We start from the raw sequence: 26,221 nt of genomic DNA, 5'->3' as shown, positions 1-26,221 counted from the left end.
GTGCGTCAGAGGATGTTAAGTTTACCTCAGTAGAAGTACATGTTCTGATTTGGCCTGCAACTCCCAGATAAGCAGCAGAGGCCGAGTTTCCCCAGAGACAAAGAAACTCACAAAGAAAAGGGCAAAGCGGAAACAGTTTAACTGCTGATGGTAAATTGTCCCTGGATTTGAGAAACCCTGTGTTGCCTGACTTTGTTTCTACTGTGCTGAGGCCTCTCTGTCCATGTACATGATCACAAAAAGACGTCTGTAAGACAATCTCTGGTTGAAATCTGTTTCTATTACATATCCCACAGGCGCTAAACTGCGACATGCGTGAACCTGTCTGGTTCTGCACCAACATGACACACCACATGCTTCTCCACACTGACTGTTACTCTCAATGTACATTAAACTTAGTTGCAATGAAAATATGCCCTTATAAACAGGCTTGTTCACTGTATGAATTGGTGGAGTTCAGTTTATAGGGCTTTGAGGGAACATTTTGTGGTTAATACAGTATATCTGTACATCTACTGTAAAAGCATGCAGGACTTTCACTTGAAATAGGGTATTTTAAAGTGTTGCACTGGTGTTTGATCGTATAAGTGTTGAGATGCGTGTCCTTGTCTTTCTGGAGCAGCAGATATTTTGCTGCAGTGAGAGCAGATGACACATCTGTGCTTCCGGGTATACGTCTACATGGAAACACTTATATAGGACACATACTAATGAATATCCAAACAGTAATGTATTATGTGTGTGTGGTTTACCATGAAGGTGCTGTCTGGTCCTGCACAGGTCTACAGCAGCATCCTGTCTTTCCGCAGCAGGGTATGCTGTTTTTTCTTTTTTTCTTATTGCAGTTCTGGAAGAGTTCCCACAGCTGCTGCATTGATACTCCAGTGGAGGGGCCTGGAGAGGAGCGCAGTGAGCCTGCAGCCCGGCCACTATTTTTTCACATATTGAGCTCCACACCCATAAAACGAGCCTCCGCCACCACACGTCACCTACCCGTATACAGTCATTACTTCACACTCAATCTGAAACTGAAATCTATCTCTGAGTTTCGTTTAATCAACACAGTGATAACTTCGGTTACTTAAAAACACACCGATTTTAATATAGATACTGATGCTGTGTTTCCTTTGGTTTTTATTAGTCCTTTGAGTCAGAAAAATACAAGCTTTACTATATATAAATATATATATATATATATATATATATATAACATGAAGAAGTCCCAAAGTTGACCCCTACATTTTATGTTATTGTATTGCATGAGCTTTTAAAGGAAAAAAAAATAGCCCCTCTCCATAAGTGGGGACATTATAACCTGCTCTATGAATAATAGATCCCTGTGTATTAAGTACTTGCAAAGTAAAGGTAATGTAAACACATAAAAGTTTAATCTGCCAGTCTAAAGTTAATTTGCTTCAAAAGAAATAAACAGCAGTCTCCATAGTGAAAAACTGCTGGAAGGTCCAGAGTGGATTTGCTCTTGTCCCTGTGTCCTCTGCCGGCATTTGTTACTGGTCCTCGGCTCAGATGGCAAACTCTGTCACATGGTCTCAGTTGCATCCTCCCAAACTGTACTTAACCTCTTACCAACCACATTTCCCCCCTGATAAACTCCAAGATCACTGTGCAGTCAGTTTCTGTTTACAGTAATGGACAGAGAACGACAGGCGTATGGTTTTTAAGTGTATGAATGCGAGGCTAGTCTGGTCAAAAACTGACTAATCAAATCTGAAAACTCTGAGCTAAGCACTTCCCCCATCATGTCCCGTGGTGAATAGTGCAGACACAAGGCATCCGTCAGCTGCTGTTGACTGATGTGTTTAGAAAAAAGGGAGCTGTCATACTGTGATGAAATGACTGCACCTACATGCATCATCTAATACAATATATTATAATAATGCACATACAGCTGCATTACCTTGAGAGCAGTACACTCCTATGATGTACATGAGAGTTTGACCTTCTGGGTATTGAATGGGACACATGGCAAACGAGTGAGCGAGGGGGGACATGAGGAGAGGAGAGGAGAGAAGAGGGCGAGTGCAGGGATGAAATAAAAGAGAGTCACGACTGCACATCCCCCCCCCCCCCCTCCCTCTGTGATTTTGTGATGCCGGCTTTTGATTGTTTGTGATGTTGCCAGTGAAAAGGAACCCTGCGTATTCATGACTGGAAGTGTCCGGCCTTGGGGCTGCATCACTGCAACCTCCTCCTCAACCTGCACTGCAGAACTTTCCTCTGATCTTCACAAACACTCAGAGTCTGCATACACGCCCCGAGTCAGGAGGTGGGAGGGAGAGGGAGAGGGAGAGGTGGGAGGGAGAGGTGGGAGTGAGCAGGAGTGATGAGGGAGAGGAAGAGAATGAGAGGGGTATGGAGGCAGGTGAGGGGGGGGGGGTTGTACAGAGGGATAAGGGATGGAGGGAGGGAGAGAGAGAGAGAGAGAGAGAGAGAGAGAGAGAGAGAGAGAGAGAGAGAGAGAGAGAAAGAAAGAGACTGAGAGAGAGAGTGAGAGAGAGAGAGAGAGAGAGAGAGAGAGAGAGAGAGAGAGGTGGCATGCAGCCAATGGAGAGGACAGGGAAAAGTTGTGGAATAGCCAGAGGGACAGGCAGGGAGAAGAAGAGGCAGCTGCACCGCGACTCTGCTGTGGAGGAACGAGAGCATCGTCTCATCCCCCTGTCCCTCTGTCTCTCCCTCCGTCTCCCCCCTCTCCTCCTCTCTAATTGTCTCCCCTCCTGGCTGGCACTGCAATGTGGCTGTCTCCGCAGTGAAAGTGCCGGCTGGCAGATTCTCCTTGAGTGAACCCTGACTGTGCGCAGTGAGCGTTTGCCTCCTCGCCTGTCCACGCTGCACAGCCTGCGAGCGAGGGACCGGCTGCAGAGCAGGTAGGCAAGCATGAGAGGACTTGAACTGTACTTACATATCAAATCATGCTGCTTCAGTCTGATGTCACCCTGTTTGCATTCAGAGGTACGTGTGCAGACATGCACGCAGGAAACATGCACGCATCCGTCCACACGTGCATCTCTTCACCGGACTGTTTGTTTTTATAGTCAAATCATGTTAATTTTTTCAGTTGATTAACTTTATCCTCGGATCTCTCCTCCACCACAGTGCAGCTGGGGCTCACTTCACCCAGGACCAGCAGGTGCCACACTGGGATGTGCCTCCTCTAGGGACCAGACACCCGGACAGAAGCCTCCAGATTTAGTCCAGTGTACCAGAGAGGCTACCATCAGTCCACTGGCTGTCCTGAGTCTGGGGCCGGATCCTGCAGCACTATTTGTTTTGGAGCAGATCTGGGGGCCATGGAGGTGCTGAGTGTTGGGGTCGACCCCACGAGGTTGGGCCCTTCATACGCAGCCACCGGCCTGATCTTCTCTTTGCTGCTTGGTAATGTCTATCTCTACACTGCACGTCACTGCCCTACACATGCACCTGCAACCTAGCCCTCCCTACACTTTGCACAAGAGCTCAAACAACTGTCTCTTTACTGCATGTTTCTTTAAACTTTATATTTGCTTTTCTTCCTGCTCCTTTTTTTGAATGCCCACAGATTTGAGCCCAGAATTAGTGATTGTTTGTTTTTATTCTGAAGCTTTTCTAATACCGACCTTTATCTACATCTGACCTACATACGGCAGGTTTTAGATGTAAGTGCATTCATTTGTCGTGTCGTCCCAGTAGGTTTCTGTGTAAAGATGTTGCAGGACTGGTTGGCTTATGATGTTAATTCTGCTTTTCTTGCTTGGAAACGCTGACAGAAAGACAATGATTAACTCGGAATTGAGTTTGCACCCTAATAGAGCTAAGATTGTTATAATCAAACCGTTTGGTCTTTTTGTGAATCATATCGGTTTGTATTGGGATTGTAAAGCCATAAAAGGAAATGTCAGCAGAATTAAGTGACCCGTGATGGAAAGGCTGTGTCAGACAAATCAAGGCCCCTGCCACCCACACTGTGTTCTGCTGGTTCATATCTGCAATAACGGAGCAGCAGCGTCACTTGGAGCAGCGTCTAGTAAACTGTGTGTACAAAGTGGAAGAGAGAAAACTGTGTTTAGATGCTGTTAGTAACAGGACAGTAAGTGGATGTGAAATTATTGTCAGTCAATTCACATGCAGCATGTGATGATGGTAATGGTGGTTAATGGTGTAGTGGATACACTCTGCAGTAAAATGTGTTAATACAGATTAGATCAGATCTAAATGACATCAGCCAGTCATCTCAAAGTAAGGGGTTCCTCTGTCATGCACAGAAAAAGCAGCACATTAGAATCCACACAAAGCTATTAGAGTTAAAGGTTTCTGTGTCTAATGGCTTATCTCCACATTCCCCCCCAAATATTTACCACTCCTGACTGGAACTTTGTAAACCAATTCATTGTCGTGGATCATCAGTGCAGCAAAGACAGATTCATTAGAACATTAACGTCCATATGACCATGATCAATTTAATTGTCATACGTGGAAACTGTGGGCTAAAAAATACAACACAAGTCGACAAAATTAATTATTCTTCAGTAAAAATATGGCCGAGGCCTGTTGTGATGCATTTAAACACAGTGCCAGTGTGTTGCTAGGTAAATATCCTTATATTTATCACAGCACCTCCTCACAGGTGTTGTCTGCATTTAGAGGGAAGACGTCACTGTTTTGGCCTCCAAACGAAAACTGCACAGTCGACGTAAAATCTGCACATGCAGAGGGTTCAGTAACAGAGAGAAGGAAACATGATGAAGTTCACCAGGTACCAGCGCACATTGTACACTGGATGATATTGCGTTGTACCTCATCGTACATGAAACACATTAAAGCAGGGAAGACTGGTTTATGTTAACATGTACAACAATTTGAAATCAGTCATATATATGAATATAATATATGGTAAAAGTATTTATGGTTGATAAAAACTGAGTGGGACAGTGAGTTTGAGAGCAGCCTTTAACTGTTAGTGACTCTCACTTAGAGGACACAGTTTTGTGGTGATTGTGGTGACGTTGTTATCCAACATGAGCGGTTCATGTTCAAAACACTGATTGGACCATCACTGGAACGTTTGTCCTTGTTCTCATGTTCAATTTACCGTGCATCTTCTCGTCTGATCTCAACTGAATTTAACCTCATTTATAAGACCTCAGAGAATCCTATTGAATGCCATCAGAATAAGGTCTACCTTTGTGTTTTCCTGTTAGCTGGTGCGCTTGGACACTTTGACATAGTTTTGTATATATATGTGTCGTGAAAAGGAAATATGTTGCTCTTAAATTGACGTATGTGGGCTAGAAAGTGGAGCACCACTGTTCTACTTTTGTCTGAAGCAGAAAAACTTTTATTGAAAACCTAGATAAGACATTTAAAAGAGGCAACATGCTCTGGGTTTCTGATTTAAGGAAGAGTTTCATGTTTCATGAAGGAAGAAGGGACACTGCGTTACCGTGTGAATACTTGTTTCGTTCTTCGACTCGTGGCTGCGGCTTCACTAATGACAGTGATGGAAACGGAGTACTGTAATAAACATGGAGGGACATGATTGAAAAAGAAGAAGGCAACATTGCAAAAATAAAGCAGAGGCGTGTGAACATGTGCAAGAGGAAAGATACGGGGGAAAGGTAGAGGGTGATGCTGTTGCTCCCTTGTCATTGTTGCTGTTACTGTTTTTGCAAGCTCACTGTGCTGCATTGACCCCGCTGAGGAAAAAGATTGGAGAGAGTGAGTTTGAGAGATAGCAGGGAGCGAGATAAAAAAACGAATCAATAACATTCCCACATGCAGTGTGCCCTTGCGCTCTGTGTTTAGCCGTTTGTGAGCAGTGGTTTTCTAATTTGCTGCAATGGTGTTTGTCGGATGCTGACCTTGAGCACGTTGTGAGCGGTGTGCACCAGACACGGAATCAGGGGAATGCTATAAACAGAGCAGTAATTGTGACGGCTGCTAAAGCAACTATTGATCACGTTCAGGAGTGCGTTAAAAGGGGTTTTCTAGTTGTATAGTCTGCATGTTTTAATGGCTTTAATGTCTGCACTGAATTTTGTGAGCATATAGTTTCCCTCCTCACACACTAGGTGGCAGCATTTAGCCCAAACGAATGGTGTGGAAAATGCTTTAGTGCAGTCTGCCCATGACCTGCTGAAATCATCTCTGTATAAACTGTCTTTTGGCTCCAGTGACCTTGACACATGGCTGATAAGCTAAAATACGGCAGACTATCGGCCAACTCTGGAATTAAAAAGGAAAAAGACCAATATTTATAAAGCTGTTACTGTTTTCCTCGTACGTCCTGGTGTAAGTAGGAGTCAATATCCGTGACTTCCTGATGTTGTGTAGCCGTGGTGTACAGTTACAGTAGCAGCAGCAGCAGCAGCAGTTTTCCTCCTCTGTTATTTACAGTAATGTCACAGCAAGGACTTTGTGGTGCAGTGTTACTCAGGGTTGGTGTTACCAATTGTGCCGACAATAGTCCTGTGTTGCAATATGTTGTCTAATATTCTGGAATTTTGGTGTGTATGAGGCAGATTTATGGTGAACACAACATTTTGACTTAGTGTATTTGAGCTATATGATGATTCTAATTTGGACTTTTTCTTGCCCATACATTGTTTATTGTACATACATGTTAAATTTAGTTATTTTTTTCAATATCCTATGTGGTATATATTTTACAAAGGAGAGAAAACCCATCACTTCTTTTCCTAATCAGCTTAATGAAAATAAAATGTTGATGTTGCAGGATACAACCGAGCATGACACTTGTGTATTTATCTATTTGTCGACAGCTTGAGTAATGCAATTAATCCATTTTGTCAGCGAGATGAATGGTTGGTTTTGTCAAAGACACGGGATACTGAACTCAAAGGAAAATGTCCATCTTTTTGGAATATGCTTATTTGCTTTCTGGAGAGTTCTCTATCTATCTATGTGTCTATCTATGTGTCTATCTATGTGTCTATCTATATGTCTATCTATCTATCTATCTACCTACCTATCTATCTATCTATCTATCTATCTATCTATCTATCTATCTATCTATCTATCTATCTATCTATCTATCTATCTATCTAGCTAGCTAGCTATCTAGCTATCTAGCTATCTATCTAGCTAACTCTCAATGTTAAAGAAAGTGAAAATACAATCTTGGATCCTTCCCCTGATACAGATCTGAATCAATATTTAGCAGGTTCTTCGCTGACCAATACCACAGCCCACCACTAGGCTTCGTGATAATCCGTCCCGTAGTTTTTGCATTATCATGCTAACTAGCACACAGAGAGACAAAGAGCAGACATAACCTATAACCTCCCTGGCGAAGGTAGAAATACAGCTACATTAAGCTGTTGGCGATGCTTCCCCTGCACTGCCTTGACCCTGCTGTGTTTTCTGTTTTCTCCTCGTCCACAGGTGTTTGGTCTGCTCAGGCCCTGGAGATGTTCGTAGGGAAGATTCCCTTCCTTGAGGCCGTGAATGGCAGCACAGTCCTTTTGCCGTGCACTTACGCCAGTTGTATCGGCATCGAGAATCTCTACTTCAACTGGCAGTACAACGAAAACGGCACCATGCAAAAGGTGAGACCTCTATGTCCGTGAAATCAAAAATATGTCCAACTTCAACGTGGTGACGTCTAATTGGTGGTCTGAGAGGATTGACCGCCTACTGCTTCTACCAGGTGTGCGAATCACTGATAGAGTCAGAGGAGTCGGTGCCACATGTCACCATATACAGAGAACGAGTGGAGTTTGTGGGGAAGAACCATCACAACAACGTCTCCATCTTGCTGTGGAACATCACCTTCGATGACGCAGGACAGTACACCTGCTTTGGACGCAATCCAAAAGAGAAGGGCAGGAACCACAGTGCCATCTTCCACCTCATTGTGGTGGATGAGGGTGAGTCTCTGTGGGTGCAGGCTGCTGCTGATGGGTGTGAGGGTGTGGTCTCATTTACTTTCCTCTCCTCATGGATACAAACCACAGACGTAGAGTAGAAAACCACAAAGCCTTTTGGTTAGTGAGTGTTTCAGCCAGTATCTTATTTGTCTACCAGGATTTTCAGCAGATTGTTGCCTAGTGGCCCCTTAGTCTATAAGTTGAATATCAAATCATTTAGGAATCCTACACAAGGACACTAAAAAAATACTGAGGTGAAGTACAATATTAAATCGATTATTATTAAATTATAATCTATATATTATTATTATTATTAAATGTGACATATTTTATGGCCTCTTATGTGTGATTGGTCCAAGATAGTTGCTATTCGATATACTGCTAAACTAAGCAATTCTAGTTTTGAAGCAAACTTGGAGAAATATGTGAAAATAATCCTCTACCACCCTGCAGGATCTTACTCAGGGCATTTCTTTACCAAACAGCTGAATATCAATGAAATAATTCTGGGAAAAAGTAGTTTAAAAAGAACCAGAAAACATGGTATCCAGCAGCTAGGGCTCCCTCACAGCACTGTGATGTTTAAATATTAATTTTATTTTAAAGTATTTTTCTGGCTTTTTTTATATCGCCTTTAACGGATAACACCTAGAAAGCTTGTGAAAGGGGGATAGAGAGAGAGTGGGAGAGGACTTGCATACCTGGCCGTGGATCGAGGCCTTGCTTTGTTGGGGCAGCAGCTCTACCAGGTGAGCTATACGCCGCCCCAAATGTTCATTTTAAACTAAAATATGTATTTTTCTTTTGCAGTGAGGGTGGTGGATAAGACACTGACCATCATCATCGCCTCAGCTGTGGGCGGAGCCATTGGGTTTCTGATGGCCTTCATGTTGCTCAAGAACTTGACTATTTTTATTCTTTCCAAGCTTGAGGAGAAAAAGTGAGTGTTCACATCCACTTTGGGTGTTTGTCAGCAGTGCAACCATTTCACACAGTTTCATCAGAGCACGTTGTTGCTGCACGGCAGCTCAGATGCTGTAGTTATTAAGTAATGCAAAGCTGAATGTTTGTAAGAGCTGCTATTTGTCTGCAGGTCTAACTTTGTCTTCTTCCTTTCCACTACAGTAAGGAGTGCCTTGTAACTTCATCAGGGATCGACAACACAGATAATGGCCTCTCAGGATCCAAGGCTGACTCAAAACCAACACCAAAAAAGAAATGAGGAGGTGCATGTGTGGAAAACCACAGGAGTGATCATATCCTTTTTTGCATATATTCGTATATGCACATGTGTTTGGACACATGAACCAACTCCTTCCTTGTTATCATCTTCAAAGCTCTGCCTGGCTGTGGGACTACATCACATGTGCAGATTATATCAAACTAAAGAATGTGCAAATCATAAGTGCATACGTATAGTGATTATTTAAAAGGTGCACATAATTTAATTACATCAAAAGGAGAAACGCAGCTACCAGAGACTCTCTAGCTTGACCTATTTAGGATTTATTGTCCTACCTTTGCCCACATTGTTCAGCACATTATTTGTCCAATGTTAGTTAAGATAGGGTCAATGATACAATGCACGTGTTGGACGAGAAGGAAAGGTCAGCTCAGGCGATGAAATAAGTGTAATGTCCTGGAGAATATTAAGTAAGAAAAAGAAGAAGTAAGATAATTTAGATAAAGTTAATTTAGATAATTTAAAAGAGCTCAATATAGAATAATAATCAAACACAATACTATATACATTAGAGAGTGCAAGGTTAAAACCAAGGCGACAAGCGTATGCTGTATAAGTATAAGTATATGTATAGGCTATATAAGTTATTGCACATTTTCCAGCGGTGATTAACTAGAGAAACTTATGGGACAGGCAGTTGTCTAATATGTGTACATGGTATGTGTGGTTGTGCACTGAGTTTAATCTAACATCAGAACTCTCAATGTCTCTGGTAAATTAACTTGTCAGATTATAACCTAATTATGTGCACATTTTATCAATTTCGGGAGACGTTTTATATAATTTGCACAGTTATGATATTGTATGGGTTGAAATGATAAACAAAGTGTTATGCCATGTGTAAAGCACTTTGTTGCATATCAATCGTCTGTCCATTCAATAAGAAAAAACTCTTTGACTGTTTTTCATCAGAACAAAAAAAAAAAAAAAACATTTCTGCAAGTACTTGACAAGTACATGGGGCTGAATCCTGATTTAAATTCTAGCGAATTCACAATAGACTTCAACCAAAATCAATATTTGTGATGTGCTATAATTTCAAGCAGCTCTACTTGACAGATCTACTGATCGATTTGGACTTTCCAAAAAAACACCCAGTATAATGTGTGATTTATTAAAAATGAGTCTAAAGTAAATGTTAAGATGTAGCACAGAGGCTATATTGACAAAAAACATCGTAGGACTCAGCCGGGTTCTTCATCTTGTACCTTCCCTTTGCTTGATATAAACACAGGTGCCTGTTAGTGCTTCTGATGCTCCTCCGTCAGCGAGGACGACGACATATTGCTACACACTTTATAAAACTCGGCAGACACAAATAACACAACCAGCTTCTGAAACGAAACCATAGACAATCCCTTGAATCAATCTCCCCAACCTTTAGATCAAAGATTGACCCTCTGACGATGCTGCTTAAACACAAATAACCAATGCATTCTGAGCATGTGCAACATGGGGCAGAATTTAGATACAGTGCTTGACAATAGACGTTCATACCTTTTGGTGAAAAAAAAACTTGTTGTAATATACTAACACCAGAAGCGTCCCCGCTGAGGTTAACTGTAAATCCCATTTAATGCCATGCTACTTCCATTGTGCTAACCCTCGCTAAGGCTAAGCACTATATGGACGTGGACCTCTTTTGGCTGTGCCTGGATCAGGCTCCACATATTATCTCTGCTTAGTAAGTGCCTCTTCATGGAAATGGCTTGTTTCTCTTGAACACTGATAAATGTTCATTAAGTCAGTGTTTTATTCTTTGCAATAAATAATCCTTACCTGCTGAAACATAGAGCTGGTTTATGGGTGATTTCCATACGTGATCATTTTAACCATGACGATCTAAAGCCGTGTGCAGAGCTGGGAAACCAGAATGGAATTTTCTATCTTTATTAGAAAAAGTCTGTTTTTTTTTCAGTTTGAGACCAGGACTTTTTTCTGTTCCGATTTTGTAATGCTCTCACTCAAACCCCTTCGCTTGCACTCAAATATCCACTGCTTGTACCTGCACTCCGGCAGAGAAGAAATCAGAGAGTGGAAGTTTCAGACACGCATAGCAGCAACGTGAGTGTGAGGAGAAGAGCTGAAGCCGGAGTGCAGGAAGTCTAAGCACAAGCAGAGGATAATTGTGTGCGATCGCAGGGATTTGAGTGAGAGCACCGCGCAATCTGAATGTGAAACCAGTAAGTCCTGCTGTCAAAATGGAAGACCAAGCTATTGAACAAAGATCATAATCATTCTGGTTTCGCTACTTTATTCCACTCTGGTTTCCTAGCTGTGCACATGGCACTAGGTCTTCATGGTTTAAATGACCATGCATGATCAGGGGAGGGCAGGATGAGTAGGGGGATATAGCTCAAGCATTAACCCTGTTCCAGGAGGAAATAAGAGAAGCAATGCTCCGGGTGTAGCCACTGACTGTGCCAAACAGAGAAGATTTCTACTGTGCATCACCTCAGGAGATGAATGTACCTGCATCGAACAGTGAAATATCATTTGAAGCTGCATTTGCATCATTCGAGACACTGAGTGTCTGGCTTTAAAAAAGAAATACCTCTGGAGAGTGGGACAGATGTGTGGCTAAACACAGTGTCAGCTCAGATATGTACTGTTTCTGATGATTTCATGAGACTATTTGTTACGTTTTAACAATAATAACGTGCCTCCACTCTTTAATCACATGGGCGTGAAGCAATATATTATACAGGGGGTGTGTTGGTGTGTCTGGCACTTTGAATAGTTATATATTTTTGTGTGTATGTGATCCAAGTCACTGTCGGTTTGTCAAATTGTTCACCTAAATGAGACGAGAAGAAGCCAAACAGCAAACATGAGCAAAGAGTGAAGACTTCTTATTCTAATGAAATCCCATGAAATGGTATGGTCAATAAATTTGATGTATTCTTATTAAAACAGCGTCTGATGCCGCTGAAGCTTTAGATTTTGTAAACCGACTGGTGTACAGCAAAAATACGATTCCCTTATGATAAAGTTTTCATGTTTTTCGTGTTAATCATGAATATCAGACTCAGAAACTTGGTTAATTGCTAAGTAGGTTCCCAGGTCAGCTGTAGTCTGATCTGATAGGACTGACAAAAACTCCAAGTAGAATTCCTACAAACATTTGAATGACTTAATTGGCCTGTTTCATGGGATCCTTTAGGAAGATATTGCAGGTACATACTGTGTAATGCATCTTATGGATAATATACATCTGTCCCATGTGTGTCGTTTGGCTTTAGAGAGAAACTCCACCCTCGAGCAGACCTATGGAGTCAGGCTTCTGGTGTTACTTTGGAATCAAGAGGATCCATTTAGCCTGGATCATAAATTCAAATTATTCAGCATCAAATTGAAATGTCAATAACTTGTTTGACCTGTGAAAGGTTGGGTTTTCTCTCACAAATGTCTGCCAGTTGTTGTCTAATAAGACTCATTAAGAAAACAGTGATTTATTTCTGAATCGATGAATGGAAAAAGAGATCAGTGTCAGTGTGGGCCTTATGATGACTATGCAAATCTCAACAGAAGTAAATCCCTTGATAGTTTGTCACACTGCACCTTCCAGGAACTGTAACAGGCTGTAAGCAATACAACTGTAGGATCAGAGGCAGGTGTGAGGATGGGATGCAGGGCGAATGGGGAGCATCCAGAGAGGAGCATGCAGAGGAGCCCCCTGTACTCGCTTGGACCCCTGCAGTGTAAAAGTCATACTCCACTGCTGCTCTCTGCACACAAATATACAGCTGTAATGCTCTGCTCATCCTCAAATGATGTCCCCATTTTCATCCTGTCGTCCGTGCACATCAGCTCTCCATCTCTTTATTATAAAAACAGGAAATCTAATAAAAGTTTGGAATAAAGTCTCTCCTGTCTTGGTGTTTGTATATGAAGGAGTGCCTGCACTGCCTCCTGCTGGACAGAATGAGCACACATCATTACAAAAGTAGGCCTGAATCTAAAAGAGAGATACAAATTGTCCACTTTAAATTGGAACTCTGTTCATTCACAAAGATCATATTCTATAGCTAACATCCATAACATGATTATTTGCAGACAGGGATGGTCTACTATGACAATCTGGTAATATGCATTTTGGGAAGTTTATTTTACCATTGACTAAAAGTCAGGATATCTCAAACGACTCTGTCTCAAATTGCACTATTCTCCTATACATCGGTCTCTAGCAAGCTACCCAAGTTTATTGAAATGGAACGCTGACAATGGAGTTTCCACTTATGTTTATAATCCTGAAGATTTTATTATATCATGAAAATGTCAACAGCCTCTGTCCAGTAGCCATTTCATGCATCAAGCCCACACTCTGTATTATTTACTGCTCTTTAAAATGTCATCCTTAGACAATAATAAATAACACTTCCTGCTAATACAACAACCAAATGTTTTGTCAAATCTACCAGGACTGAAACTTTAAGGATATCACTCTTAATCAATACAAAGGCTCAACCAGCATTGGTCCATTCTCTTTATCTGTAAATTATCATATTTTCATTTTTAACATCTCATTTCTCTCTTCTAGATTTTGTATATTGTTGTGTTTCTTTAAGTATAAGTAAAGGCAATTTGCAGTATTAAAAAGAGAACATGTGTCATCAAATTGTATACACTTTGAGGCTCACGTTGTTCATTCTTGTTTGGATGTTGTATTTGTCAATCACTGTGGTGCACAAGCTTTAATTCACTTCTCTGCATTCTGATCAGCCTCTAACTTGATATTGTTGAACCACCTTTGCTAACTAGGCGTCTCTCCTCTTATCATTTCTATGAAACAAAGGGACATATATGATGACTTTTTAAAACCTCATAAAAAACAAACCTGCAGACTACATTTTGTGCATTAAATTGCCGTTCGTGTTATTATTGCTGCAGTTACTCCACATATATTGAGCAAAGGCACACGAGTCCAGGACAAAGTACCATGAAAAATGGACAACATGGACACCAACCAATACTCGTGATGGGACGTTTTCTGTAGGCTTTGATCAATAAAAGTCGCAAACACCACTTGAACAACATAATCCCATCAACATCTATAACATCTACACATCTTAAAGCACGAAATCATTGTGCAGGAATGTTTGTTGTGAGTTCTTCCAGCAGATGTCAGCAGTGAGCTGCATGTGGAGTCAGAGGCCGAACCTCGGGTCAGATCAGAGCGCAGCAGCAGGAGGAGGAGGTGGAGGAGGAGGAGGAGGAGGTGAGGGGCTGCTGAGCTTCTTCAAGTTGGTGAAGTTGCAAGGCTGCCAAAGTTTGAGTTCAGTTGAAATCATATGGCACAGAAACGCATGTTATCTCAGTATCTCAGTCTGTTAAATTATAGTGCAGCAACAGACGCTTTAATAGAGACTCCAACATCTCCACCACGAGGAGACACTTGGAAAATTCCCTCAAACTCCGTGAGTGACCTTTGACCCTGAGCATCATATACACACTCATATACAGTTTAACACTTGAACCTTATGATTGCTATAAGGGCTTATTTTATTTAATGTAGGGTTGAATCTAAACGGATCAATATAAATGAAATTCTTAATATTTTCCCAGTTTCGTGTTGCATTCCAGTCACACACTCATCTTTTGTGCTAATATAATTGTTTTTGTTTGTGGTGTGGGGTGAAATCCCTCTTTGAAAACCATCTGATTGAGTTAACACAGGCTTCCAGGGCCTCTTGTGTAACGTGTTAATATGGCTGAGGCACAGGGGAATTAAAGCGTAATGAAGAGTCGATACAATTTATTAATAATCATCATCATCATTGTAATATGAAGAGACAGAAGTGACAGAGATATTGCAAAGCATTTTCTCTCTGAAGTGAATTTATTTCAGTCCATTTGTCTTTGCACAAAATTCTACCAAATTAAACTTAAATCTCCTTTAACAATTACACGACATCGACGTGGCTGTGCTTCTATAACCGCTTATGCAGATGAGGATCACATTTCATCTCCACAACTGTCCTCCACAGCGACTCTAAATATTCCATGAACTGGGAGTGCCCTGCAACTCCTCCGCCGTTTTAATTTATGCTCATGCAGCGGAGCTTTCCCAACATCAGGCGCAACAAAGAGCACTGCGGGACAGGGAACTGTAGCAGCTTGAAAAGTTGTTCCCTGTCGTCTAAGAATTCAGTCATCTCTAGTAATTGTCTCGTTCACCTGCTGTGTTTTCCTTTCTGTTTCACCTGCTGTCTGCGCGGAGGTGTCATGCCCCACACCCCGCCACTCTCTCCTCCTCTCTATCTGCAGTGCATTTCTGTGCGCAAACGTCTACGCGCGATTCGTGGCTCCGAGAGACAAAGAGAAAGAACAGCTTTCTACTCTTTGCTGTAGCTCCGCGTCCCTGTGATAAAGGTCCGAGCACTCAGAGGAAAAGCTCGAGACGCTGTTTTGTGACTGTCTGTGCGGCTTCTGTCAGATCCACACTGCGCAAAGAGCCGCGGTCATCAGGGGCGCACAGGTGGGTGCGCGCTCTCCAAGGTGCCAACACATCTGTCTGCGCAACCTGGCCATTTGGACGCAACTGGACCAAAATCCACTGCTCGCCTCTTAACGACGCCCCGATTTTGTTTGCTGTGACCCGCGGTTCCGCGTGTGTTTGCCGGCTGTAACTGGGAGGATGGATCCGTGTGCACGGTGGTCTTGAGAGGAGCAGAGAGGAGCGGAGAGCAGCGGAGAGGAGGGGACATGGGCGGGGCCGAGGCGCCTCTCATTCCCCCTCCATGCTTAGCGGGGCAGCAGGGCTGGAGAGACCTCCGGGGAGCACAGTCGCCAGTCCAGCACGGAGACTCGCCGCCCGGCCACGGAACCGCTCCTCACACTTGCCAGGATTGCCAAACATTCCTGAGAAATATACCTGCTCTTTATGGCATGTGGCTTGTAACTTTACTCCTGCTGTACTCTCTCCAAGAAGGTAAGAGGAGCGGAAAATGAATATTCCTCATCCTGCAGACCCACCGAGCTTTTTAAGTTGAATGAAAAGTCCGAATCCAAATTGTTACCGTCAATCCGTATCTTCTGAACGATGTGTGTGGCGCGTGCTTTGGGGTTTGTCGCCTTGTGGAGGAGATGAAGGAGATGAATCGGTTGAAATTGATTCTTTAAATAATTGCAATGATACACCTGCTGTGGCCCGAACCGGTGAAATGTGAGAGTGCAGATGTGAAAGTGAAGTATTTCTCTTTTTCTTCCAGCTGTGTCTTTTTGTGGTTTTTACGCAGCGGCCTGTGATGGAGCTGATAGCACGGATTGTTTTCGCATTACCAACTCTAGTTATGAATATGTAAAATGGCTGAATGGGGAGAATGAGGTGCGAATGCAGAGGGAGTGTGGGAGATAAACGGAAACAGGCACCGGGCTTCAATCATATCAATCGATGATCGATGCCAGGGGGATAATTCACTCAAATAGGATGCGGTCCTGTAAAGTTTGGAGACGGATGCTTGGGATTTTTTAAAACATCTTGATGCTCTCGTTGTGGCTAATTGCAGCTGTTTTGATGGACCATTTGGCACAAGCGCGCAGAGATGCTCTTATTTCTCTTTTCAGGACGAGGTTTTAATAACGTCTGATTACACTTCTGTAAAGACAAATTACTGCAAATTAGAAATTATAAATAAAAGGCAACCCCCCCTTCCCCCCTCTCTCTACTCCCCACAAATAGGTCTACACCCATGTAAAGGCCATAATGAGGGCATCCACATTTATCCCCCTCGTTTAATTCATTTGTTCCTTTCTGTTTTATAAATGTAAAATGGCGTGTTTGTTTGAATGGATTCATGTTTCCCCCCCTTTCCCGTCCAGTATATGCAGCAAATCCCTGACCCTATTGCAAAGTTGATCTGCTGCTATTACAGTGCATTATAATAATCCTGGGCAAATCTGCATGCGTCGAAAATAACATAAATTCAACACTGTCTCCACATGAGAGCATTGAGGCCTTTGTGTGCAGGAGCAATGTTTACAGACTGTTTTTGTCCTTATTGTAGCACAGGCCCCCGAGAAGGTGTAGATTTATTTATATTAAAAGAAAAAGTCTGGGATATATGGAGGATCTGGAATATGGCTGCTCTCAATGCAAACGAGATATACAAAAAACAGGCCATTAACCTCGGCCTATTTGCCATTTTAAGATCAGGCGTTTTCTAACACTTACATTTTTTTTTATTAAATATTAATTAGAAATGGAATGTGTTGCTTCATGTGTTTAATTGAGCTCTCGTTGCATTTTGCTGTTGGATTTAAGCAACAATTCAGGACGAGGTTCCGGAGCCTCTCTGCGCAATCATATTAACATGCGCAAATTTATTTCGCCGAATGAGAAACTCCAGGGGCGTGGGTGCAGATTACAGACCTGCCCGGGCATGTTCCTCACTAATAGCGCACCTGGACCCCGCGGACGTGTGCGCGCCTGTGCCACGGATCGCGCGCGCGTGTGTGTGACTGTGTTTGTGTGTGTGTGTGTGTGTGTGTGTGTGTGTGTGTTGACGGGCGCGCGGATGAGGGGAGGTGACGGGGACACCCCTGAAGGATTAGTTGTTAAATGTTGGACACTTTGAGATGTAAATTGTGCAGGAGACACGCTGGACGTTCACTCTTTAATTTATTTACACGATTATCTAAAGCAATCAAAACACGTAAATAATTTCTAACTGAATTATAGGTCTGAAAAATGTTGTTAAATTATGTCAGAGACAGACAGGTTTTAGGAGGCAGTATTATTTTTAAAAAAAAAACGTTTAAAGGAAAATAATCAATTCTGCTTTCTTTTAATTGCAAATAAAGAGGATTTTGTTTTGCCCCCTCTAAAAATATTAATACAAAAATACAAAACATATGGTCTTTTTAGCAAAATTAATTTTTTTACATCACAGACACACTGAAGCGTTCTGTTGTAACTGTAGATTAATCATCAATGAATATGATCCAGTTCGATATAAAGCGGCCTGCTGTGGGCCTGCTTCGAACTTTACACCCAATGCATTTGATGAAATGAGACTTAAAATGTAAAATATAAATATTTGTGCAGCAACTGTGCAAAAGCAATAAGGTGATCCCCTCACCCTGGCACGCTCTGCTCGACACCCCCTCCCACCCACTCACCCCCACCCCACATATAAATATGCAAAGATCCCCTCTCCAGTCCCCATGTGCTGCCTTTTGCAATGCTGCACAATTAAAGCCCCGACCTGAGCTATAGGCTCCGCTCAATGACAGAGCCGTGTGGTCCACAGGGAGGCCAGTCATTACTCAGGCAGGGCATAGGCCTCTGATTTATTTTTTATTTTACCTCAAACCTATTATTTAATTTTGCATGTAAGAATGCAAAAATACCAATTACAAGAGGTGTTGGAGCAGAAATGATTACAACCCAGTGTGATGTCGGATGTGATTTGGTCCTGTGAGAGGATCGGGCACATGATTCTGATTCATGGGATTTGAAATGTGGAGACAAGTGTTTAAAAAATGTATTTTAAACGGTTTGCGGCTGTTGAAATTTAAAATAGAATAAACTAAATCACGGTTTGATTATGATCAAATAATTTGATTTACATCCTCTCAATAAAGAAAAAGTCGATGTAAAGACAATATTACAGCTCACTTTCACAAATGAACAGATTGTTGTTGGGGGTAAAGTGTGCTGGTGTAAGACAGTCAGCAGGGAGACGCCGCTCATCGCACTTCCCAGCTCAGCAATAGGATGTTGCAGCTCTGTCACTGCATCCCTGCTCTCCCATTCGTCCTTAAATTTACCATCAGTCCCAATGAGATTTTGATGAAGAATCATTATTTTTAAACAGCAACAACAACAGCAAACAAAGATGCAAATCAACAGCGGTCGAGAGCAAGAGCTAATTCTTATATTTTTTCCTGCAAAAATTCTGTGTAGCAGCACCCTGATGCTAAAGTGAGCCAGACCTCCTCCAAATTTTTATTGGATGCTGGAGCTGCACATTTTTTTTTGGAAAGGAGGGTGCGTTCAGCAAATGTCAAATCTCTGAAGCAAGTAGTTGTTTTTGTTGGATCTCCCTCTCTCTTTCTCCCCCTCTCCCCCTCTCCCCCTCTCTTTCCCTACCTCCATATATCTCTCTCTCTTTCTCTCTCTCTCTCTCTCTCTCTCTCTCTCTCTCTCTCTCTCTCTCTCTCTCTCTCTCCCCCCTCTCTCCCCCTCTCTCTCTATCGCTCTCTCTCTCCCTCCCTCCATCGCTTCTTCTCGCAGTAACTCCCCTCCCTCTCTCTCCCTCATCACTAGGCAGAATTAAAGGTTGGGGGAGGGGCAGTTTATGCAGACTGTGCTGGGACTTGTGATCCACAGATTTGATATTCACATTAAGAGAGAAACTGGCTGCTTTGATGTGAGGGGGGAGCAGGTCCCAGGAGACTGCTGAAGTAGCACACTTTTTTTTTACTGACACAGCACAGGCCTCGGGTGGGGTGGGGCGGGAGGTATAGGCAGGCGGGGGGGCACATTGTTGGTGACAGGGGTGTACAGAAAGACAGTGGGCGGGTGGGTGGGTGTTGGGGTGGCTGTGATACCCCTTTACTGATTAGATGTAACCCCAACAACCTTGCCCCCCTTCGGATTCCCGCAACCACCTACTTATGCCGGACCCCCTGAGGATTATCTGTAAGCTTACACCTATCTTCATAACCTCTGCATCCCACCAATGTTCAATTCACACCCTTCTTCTGCCGGTGCATCTCCTTCCCACGTTCCTGTTCTGCTGCTTTGCGTATCCCGATTCAATCCTCGTGCCCCCTGATCAAAAACTTTCTACCCTGTAGTGACAGAGAGATGTCAGGAAATGATGCAGGTGAGCACAGGAGCGAGAGTCGGCTGAAGGAGATGAGGGACAGATCATGGGGCTGATGTGTGTGTCGTGTCTCTGTTGACCTTTACCTCACAAAAAACGATTTGACTCGACGCTAAATCAAATAAAGTTGAAATGCAGTGAAGATGATTTTATCAAATGAGGGAGATGGGTGAGGGAGGAGTAGGAGCGTGTGGAGGCATTACGTCTCTGGGAGGCACAGGAAGCTGCGGGTGACAGAGAATATGTGAAACATTGGGGGTTCTGGGGTTTGTTTACCTCTTCATCACAGTACAGTTTTGAGTGTCAAGTGTGTGTGTGTGCATGTGTGTGTGCACACACTCCTGTGCACACTCACATCCTGGAGAGGCGTAGATCAGCTGCATTATGCATGATGAAACCTTGCATAGGTTATGACTTCTGCCTCGCTGACATACATATTCATGCAGAGCTCTCTGGCAGGATGTATAAAATAGTGGCTGCAACTCTGACAGCACAAGCTTTAAGCTCCTGCAACTCCATCAGTGTTCGACACCTTCCAGTGAGGGCTGTTTTTCTCCACCGGTGCTGTGTCTGAACGAGGCTGATGACGCCTCCTGGGTGTAGCTGAGCAGCAGCAGCAGCAACGCAGGGACCCTACGGCTTCATTGCCGGTCAGGTTCTCACTGTCCACACGCTGCTGGTGTTAGACGTTTGTGGACATGCATCACTGAGAGAAGTGGGCTCACCAACATGAACAGGAGACGGGGGACAATTCCAGATGTGTGAAGCGTACTGACAGATTAATGAATAGCAAAAGTAGAATTGCACTCAGTAGATTGCATTCGTGCACAAAGTCGCGCTGTTTCCCTAAAGTCAATCAAGCTGCAGCAACAGTTCACAGGCTTATTGATATCAGCCCCCTGAATATGGCAGATTTATTTCACCGACATCCATGAATTATTGCCAAATGGTGAAAAGTTGAAAAATGCCGGCATCTGACTCAGAACACATCCTTCTACGTTTCGTGGAAATCAGTTCAGTTCTTTCTTTAGAAATGTTGCTGACAAACAAACCAATGAACAAATGGACCGGGGTGCAAACCCAACCTCCTTTGCAGAGGTGATCATTTCAGCTGTAAGATAAGATAAAGAATTAATGTAGGAGGAGGAGTTCCATTTACAGTGTTCAAATCCTGCATTATATTTAGTTAATTTAGTGTATCCACAATGTGTTGATGTTAATACATCTATTCTTCCATCTGTGCGGGAGCTTGCTGGTTTGACAGGGTGCTCTACAGATGTACATCTTTCAAAAGTGAGGTAAAAACATGTTGTTCTTCTAATCAACAAAAGATACAAGTTTATCATCTTAAACTTAAGGTTGAGGACATTAACTTCAACTCAACACGTAGACTGAAATTTTGATATACCTTCCTTTTGGATTCAGCAATGAGATCGATACACTTAACAAGCCATCTTCAAACCACTCATGACGCATGTGGCATTTTGTATTCTGTCTGCACTGGTCAGCACAGGCGTCGTGTAATGTTTCATCGGCTGGTTTTAAATTTAAAGTCAAACCTGTGCCAGTCTGACATGACTGTGCCAGTTGAGTTCTGCACCAGTGACTCTGAGCCTGAATACACTGAATCCCAACACCATCTTGTCATCCTGCCACTGACTGGCAGGTCACTCACGTAAACACACTTCTCTCCACTATGTGTACACACTTAAGGCAGCCTATTTGTTGTTTTTTTCACTCATCTTTGTGCCATTTACACATATTCACTCCCCTCAGCTACTTTTATAACTTCTTGGAAATATTCGAGGGCACTGTGACACAATCGGGGGCTTGGTTACTTAAAGTTTCTAAATTTAGATTGTTCAGTGGGTCACTGTTGTTAGGTTAAATTGCTCCATTGTTTTTTTTTTTTATTCAGTCTCAGCTTTCAAGTGCCAGCGCCACCATGGCAACCCACTCTGTCTCTTCCTGGTGTGACTGAGCCCTGAGAGCAGCTTTTGGAGTGTGTGTGGATTCTGTGTGGTTGTGTGTGTCTGTTGGGTGAGTGCGTGTGTGTGCCTCGTCTGGTTTAGACAGGCCGTGATTGGTGGGAGTTTGTTCTGATCCCTTTTCTATTCCACTTCCCACTCCATCAGTCCCAGTGCTGCAGAGCCCCCCAGTGCCCGGGCCCCCAGGCCATATAATCTACTGTATGAGAGGTTTTCCTGCTGCCCAGCCCCCCTGAGCTCTCAGGGTGACCCCCTCTCTCCTCCACTTTAGTCCTGTCCCCCCATTGGGAGATTATAGATATTGCAATCTTTAATATGGGCTTTATGCTCAGGGGCCATTATCAGTAATCTGCAGAGGGGAGGGAGTCTGACCTGGTTTTTGCAGCCCACCACTGGACTGCCAGACACATTTTCATATACCATCTGTAGCGGTGCTGCGCAGCTTTATCAATCTTTAGTCTAGGGACAGCACCACTTCTTTGAGAGGAACCCTGGGATTGTTGGCAAACCACAGTGGACGGAGGAGATGGTTTGTGTCTTTGTTCGATCTGCTGCACTGAGCCCGGTGCCAGCACAGTGACCCTGGTGATGGTGATGGTGATTGATTTTGCCAGGCTCCATTTTATAATGTTTGCATGTCACCATCACCAGCTTAAAGCCACACTTCATTAAAGAGACGGCCTGAACAAAGTCTAAATGTTTGGATGGTGCTGATGAGAGAAATGCACGGGACGATCAGATGCAATACTTAGTTTTTCTTGTGTCTGGTTTCAGTGCTTCAGGATGGGCTCTGTGTCAACATCACAAACTTAACAGCAACTGTTGAAACGCATGCTTTCGGTTGCCACGACTATTCTGGTCATTGTGTTGTGGGCACATGTGAAAACTTAACATTGATCCTGCTCCATTATCACTTTACAGAAAGAATTCCTCATTGTGTGTTCAGGGTCCCGGCGCAACACAATCACCATCAGACAAATAGAGTTAGGAGTAAGGAAACTTGTCCTGTATCTGCGGGCGTTGAAGTTGTCTGTGCCTCAGCATCAGAAAACATGACGACAATTCTTTTAGTGTCGGCAGTGGCTGTGATTGCTGTGCTGTGTGTTACCAGCAGTGATGCTATTTAAAGGGAGCTTAGCAATTAGCCTGTGCTCTGAAAAGTGAAAGTGTTGCTTGTTAACTAAAGAACCAAAGTCCCAGGAAAGTCTGATAAACAACAGACGATCTGGACCAAATAGGAGTCAAAACATTTTGCTATTTAAAAATGTGTTTATTAATAATAAATTGTCAAGCACACATGCCAAATATTCCCCAGTTGTGATTTTCAGGTGTGAGAATTAAACCAATATTGTCATGAACTTCTTTCATAAGTAAGTGGATGGTCGCACCTGTGAGAGGCCTTTTATAGACAAAAATAATTCATAATAATCAGATTTACAGATTTGTCAATAATCAACAAGAAAAATAATCATTAAATGGAGCATTAGTGTATAAATACATAAGCCCTCTGTAATAATTCAGTATGTGGAATACATTATTGTTTCTATTTGATAGTAATATGTTGGCAACATTCTGTGCTAATCTTATAATGTATTTTAATAATATTTCAAAAAACCTTTCATTTCATTAAAGAATAAAAAAATAAAATTAACGTTCAAATATCAGTGAGAAAACAAATACAATTTGACATAAAATGATCACATTTGATGTAATTGAATAGAACAAAAAGTATCTGTCCTCCATGATGTTTTAAAGATACTCTGTTTATTATAAATACTAGTACAGTTTATTATCAGGGTGACCATGTAGTGAGGTGTGTTAGATGACATAAGTCTATATCAAAGTTCTTGTCCTGATCTGTCCGTCAGCAGTGTCCCACCACCGTATTCCTCTTCTAATCTTTTTCTGTAATGACTCCAAATTTGAGAGCACCTCTTTCTCTTTTCCTCTCCTCACCCTCTCTTCTCTGCCGCAGCTGTATGTGTTTAATCTGAAGAGCATTCCTGTACGTGTGTGTGTGTGTGTGTGTGTGTATATGTGAGAGAGAGACCATGCATGTGTGTGTGTGTATGTGTGTTTGTGTTAAATATGTAAGGAGATTAAATAGACTTAAATCTCTGCGTCTGGCATAGAAATTCCAATCACATAACCTATCAGCGCGTTCCCTCTCTTCTCTCCCTCTCTCTGTCTTTGTTTGTGTATGTGTGCAAACTGTACGGAGGTAACAGGCTCCTCCCCCCCGATCCACCTAAACCACCACAGGCTTTAGCCCAAATCCCTGGCTTTCTGCATCACATGACTGATGTTTGCAGCTGGACATTTGACATACATTTGTTATGATTATTTTGCAACACATTTGAAGGACATTTCCATTTAGTCCATCGTTTGTCCTTTAATGTCGATAGCTACGAATCAATGGCAGACTAACCCTGTTAGCTCATTATTGCATCTCTGTGTGTTGCAGCACATAACAGGTGCTCCTTTCTGGCCTCTCACCTCCACCTCAGCTCCGCTAAGTGATGTTGTGTTGTGTGTTTTTCCCCCACAGTACACAGTGAGGATGTGGGCTCTACCAGGCTGTACTTTGTGAACGCCTCCCTGCAGAGGGTAACCTACTCCAGCTCGGTGGGGGTGTCCCTGCCCTGTCCAGCAGGGGGCACCCCCAGTGCCATACTGCGCTGGTACCTGGCCACCGGCGATGACATCTACGACGTGCCGCACATCCGCCACGTGCACGCCAACGGCACCCTGCAACTGTACCCCTTCTCTCCCTCGGCATACAACAGCTACATCCACGACAATGACTACTTCTGCACTGCCGAAAACCAGGCCGGCAAGATCCGGAGCCCCAACATACGAATCAAAGCTGGTGAGTCTTGGACAGAATGGACCTTTAGATCGAAGAAAGAATCAACCATCACAGCATGATGAGGAAAAAGAGACAGTTGTTAAGCAAATAGTAGATGAGATGAGATTGACAACTGCAGAAAGACCGACCCCCCCCCCCCACACACACACACAGAAGCACCTGCCCTAAAACACAGATTGACCTAGAACACAGTTTACAGAGGGAACATCTGCATCACATCCTACACCAGGCCCTGGCCATTGCCCACACCTATTCGACTGAGCTGCGGATGAACCACTGCACTTTACACTGACATGACCCCCCCCCCCCCCCCCCCCAGCCTCGTCTATACAGCGTGGCACCATCTGGTAGGATGAAATCTAAAACACAACAACCGCAGGACTCAGATCTAAGTAGCAGATCAGATGAGGACATGAATTATGGCATAGGGTTGTATCGTTTTCCATCCAGCTCGTCCTCATCGACAGTCCCTTACTTTTCAAAAGGTCAGATGAAAAACAGGAGACAACAGGAAACTTTGCAGCCCCAAGAAATGTGTTTTAAAGGTTTGCGAGGTGTGAAAAGTAATCGACCACCTTACAATAAGGAGATTAAGATAAGCGACCTTTGACTTCACTAATACTGTACTTAAATCATCTCAAGCCTCTTCTTGGAAATAAAGTGAATTTAGTTGTTAATCACCTGAGAAAGACTGATTTTCAAAACTATTTGAATAAAGATTAAATCGATAAATAATCGTAGATATTATATCTGGTCAATTCTTTCAAAGTTTCGACCAGAAGCTGCTTCTGTGGCCGTCGCTTCCTCTCCTCTGTCCCCCTTCTTCTCCCTGCTCCCTTGTTCTTCCAACTGTCCTCCTGTGCCAGTCTAAATATAGCCACAGCACACTTCTTTAATTATCTCTCATTAACAAACCTAATTGGTGCTTTAGACCGTGCGAGGGACGCTTTAATAAGCGAGACCTCGTCTAAAGTAAAACAGTACTTCTGTGGGTTTGAGTTCCTTCAGCTCTTCTGATGGCACGAAAGTAGAAAGGGAAAATGTTCCCAAAGAGCTGCTACATCAAACCACAGCTGGAACAAAGCATACATCTGGCCCAGAGTTTCTCTGCATCTATTGTCCTGCCCCCCCTTCTATTCCTCCTCCTCCTCCTCATCGTCCAGTCAGGCCAGTCGGTCCCTCCTCCCCCCCTTCCCTCCTGCCATCAACATCTGTTTTCATATTCTGCCTCCCAACACCGACTTGAACTAATACTCATATTCATTCTAATACTAATACTCGCGCCCAGTTGCGGATTTGAGCCAGGGCCCTGAGCTGCATGCCAGCCGGTTGCTGCCTTCATTCCCACATGACCCAAAAGCCCGGCCTCGGGAGACGAGGGATTAGCGTGAACCAAACATCCTGCA

General features: G+C 43.2%; 2 protein-coding genes across 3 annotated transcripts in view; both read left to right on the top strand.

Annotated features, from left to right (window-relative positions):
* Nucleotides 1-2,354: 2,354 nt before the first annotated feature.
* scn4bb (sodium channel, voltage-gated, type IV, beta b) lies at nucleotides 2,355-12,989 on the top strand. Of its 2 annotated transcripts, none has more exons than XM_053440758.1 (6): nucleotides 2,355-2,885; nucleotides 3,115-3,343; nucleotides 7,399-7,562; nucleotides 7,664-7,883; nucleotides 8,694-8,823; nucleotides 9,009-12,989. In XM_053440758.1, exons 3-6 carry the CDS (start codon nucleotides 7,425-7,427, stop codon nucleotides 9,103-9,105), a joined length of 585 nt encoding a protein of 194 aa, XP_053296733.1. In that variant the 5' UTR covers nucleotides 2,355-2,885; nucleotides 3,115-3,343; nucleotides 7,399-7,424; the 3' UTR covers nucleotides 9,106-12,989. The 2 variants fall into 2 exon arrangements, with proteins under 2 accessions (XP_053296733.1, XP_053296732.1); XM_053440757.1 differs by having other exon boundaries at nucleotides 3,115-3,393.
* A 2,830-nt stretch (nucleotides 12,990-15,819) lies between these two features.
* Nucleotides 15,820-26,221, top strand: part of LOC128457432 (cell adhesion molecule DSCAML1-like) — a 47,955-nt gene continuing 37,553 nt past the window's right edge. Inside the window, 2 exon segments of the mRNA XM_053442114.1 lie at nucleotides 15,820-16,057; nucleotides 24,495-24,815. Coding sequence (XP_053298089.1) covers nucleotides 15,832-16,057; nucleotides 24,495-24,815 — 547 coding nt within the window. The 5' untranslated portion in view covers nucleotides 15,820-15,831.

The sequence above is a fragment of the Pleuronectes platessa genome, chromosome 15, assembly GCF_947347685.1.
Source record: "Pleuronectes platessa chromosome 15, fPlePla1.1, whole genome shotgun sequence".
Classification (NCBI taxonomy): Eukaryota; Metazoa; Chordata; class Actinopteri; order Pleuronectiformes; family Pleuronectidae; genus Pleuronectes; species Pleuronectes platessa.
This window is presented reverse-complemented; position numbering and strand designations above follow the sequence as displayed.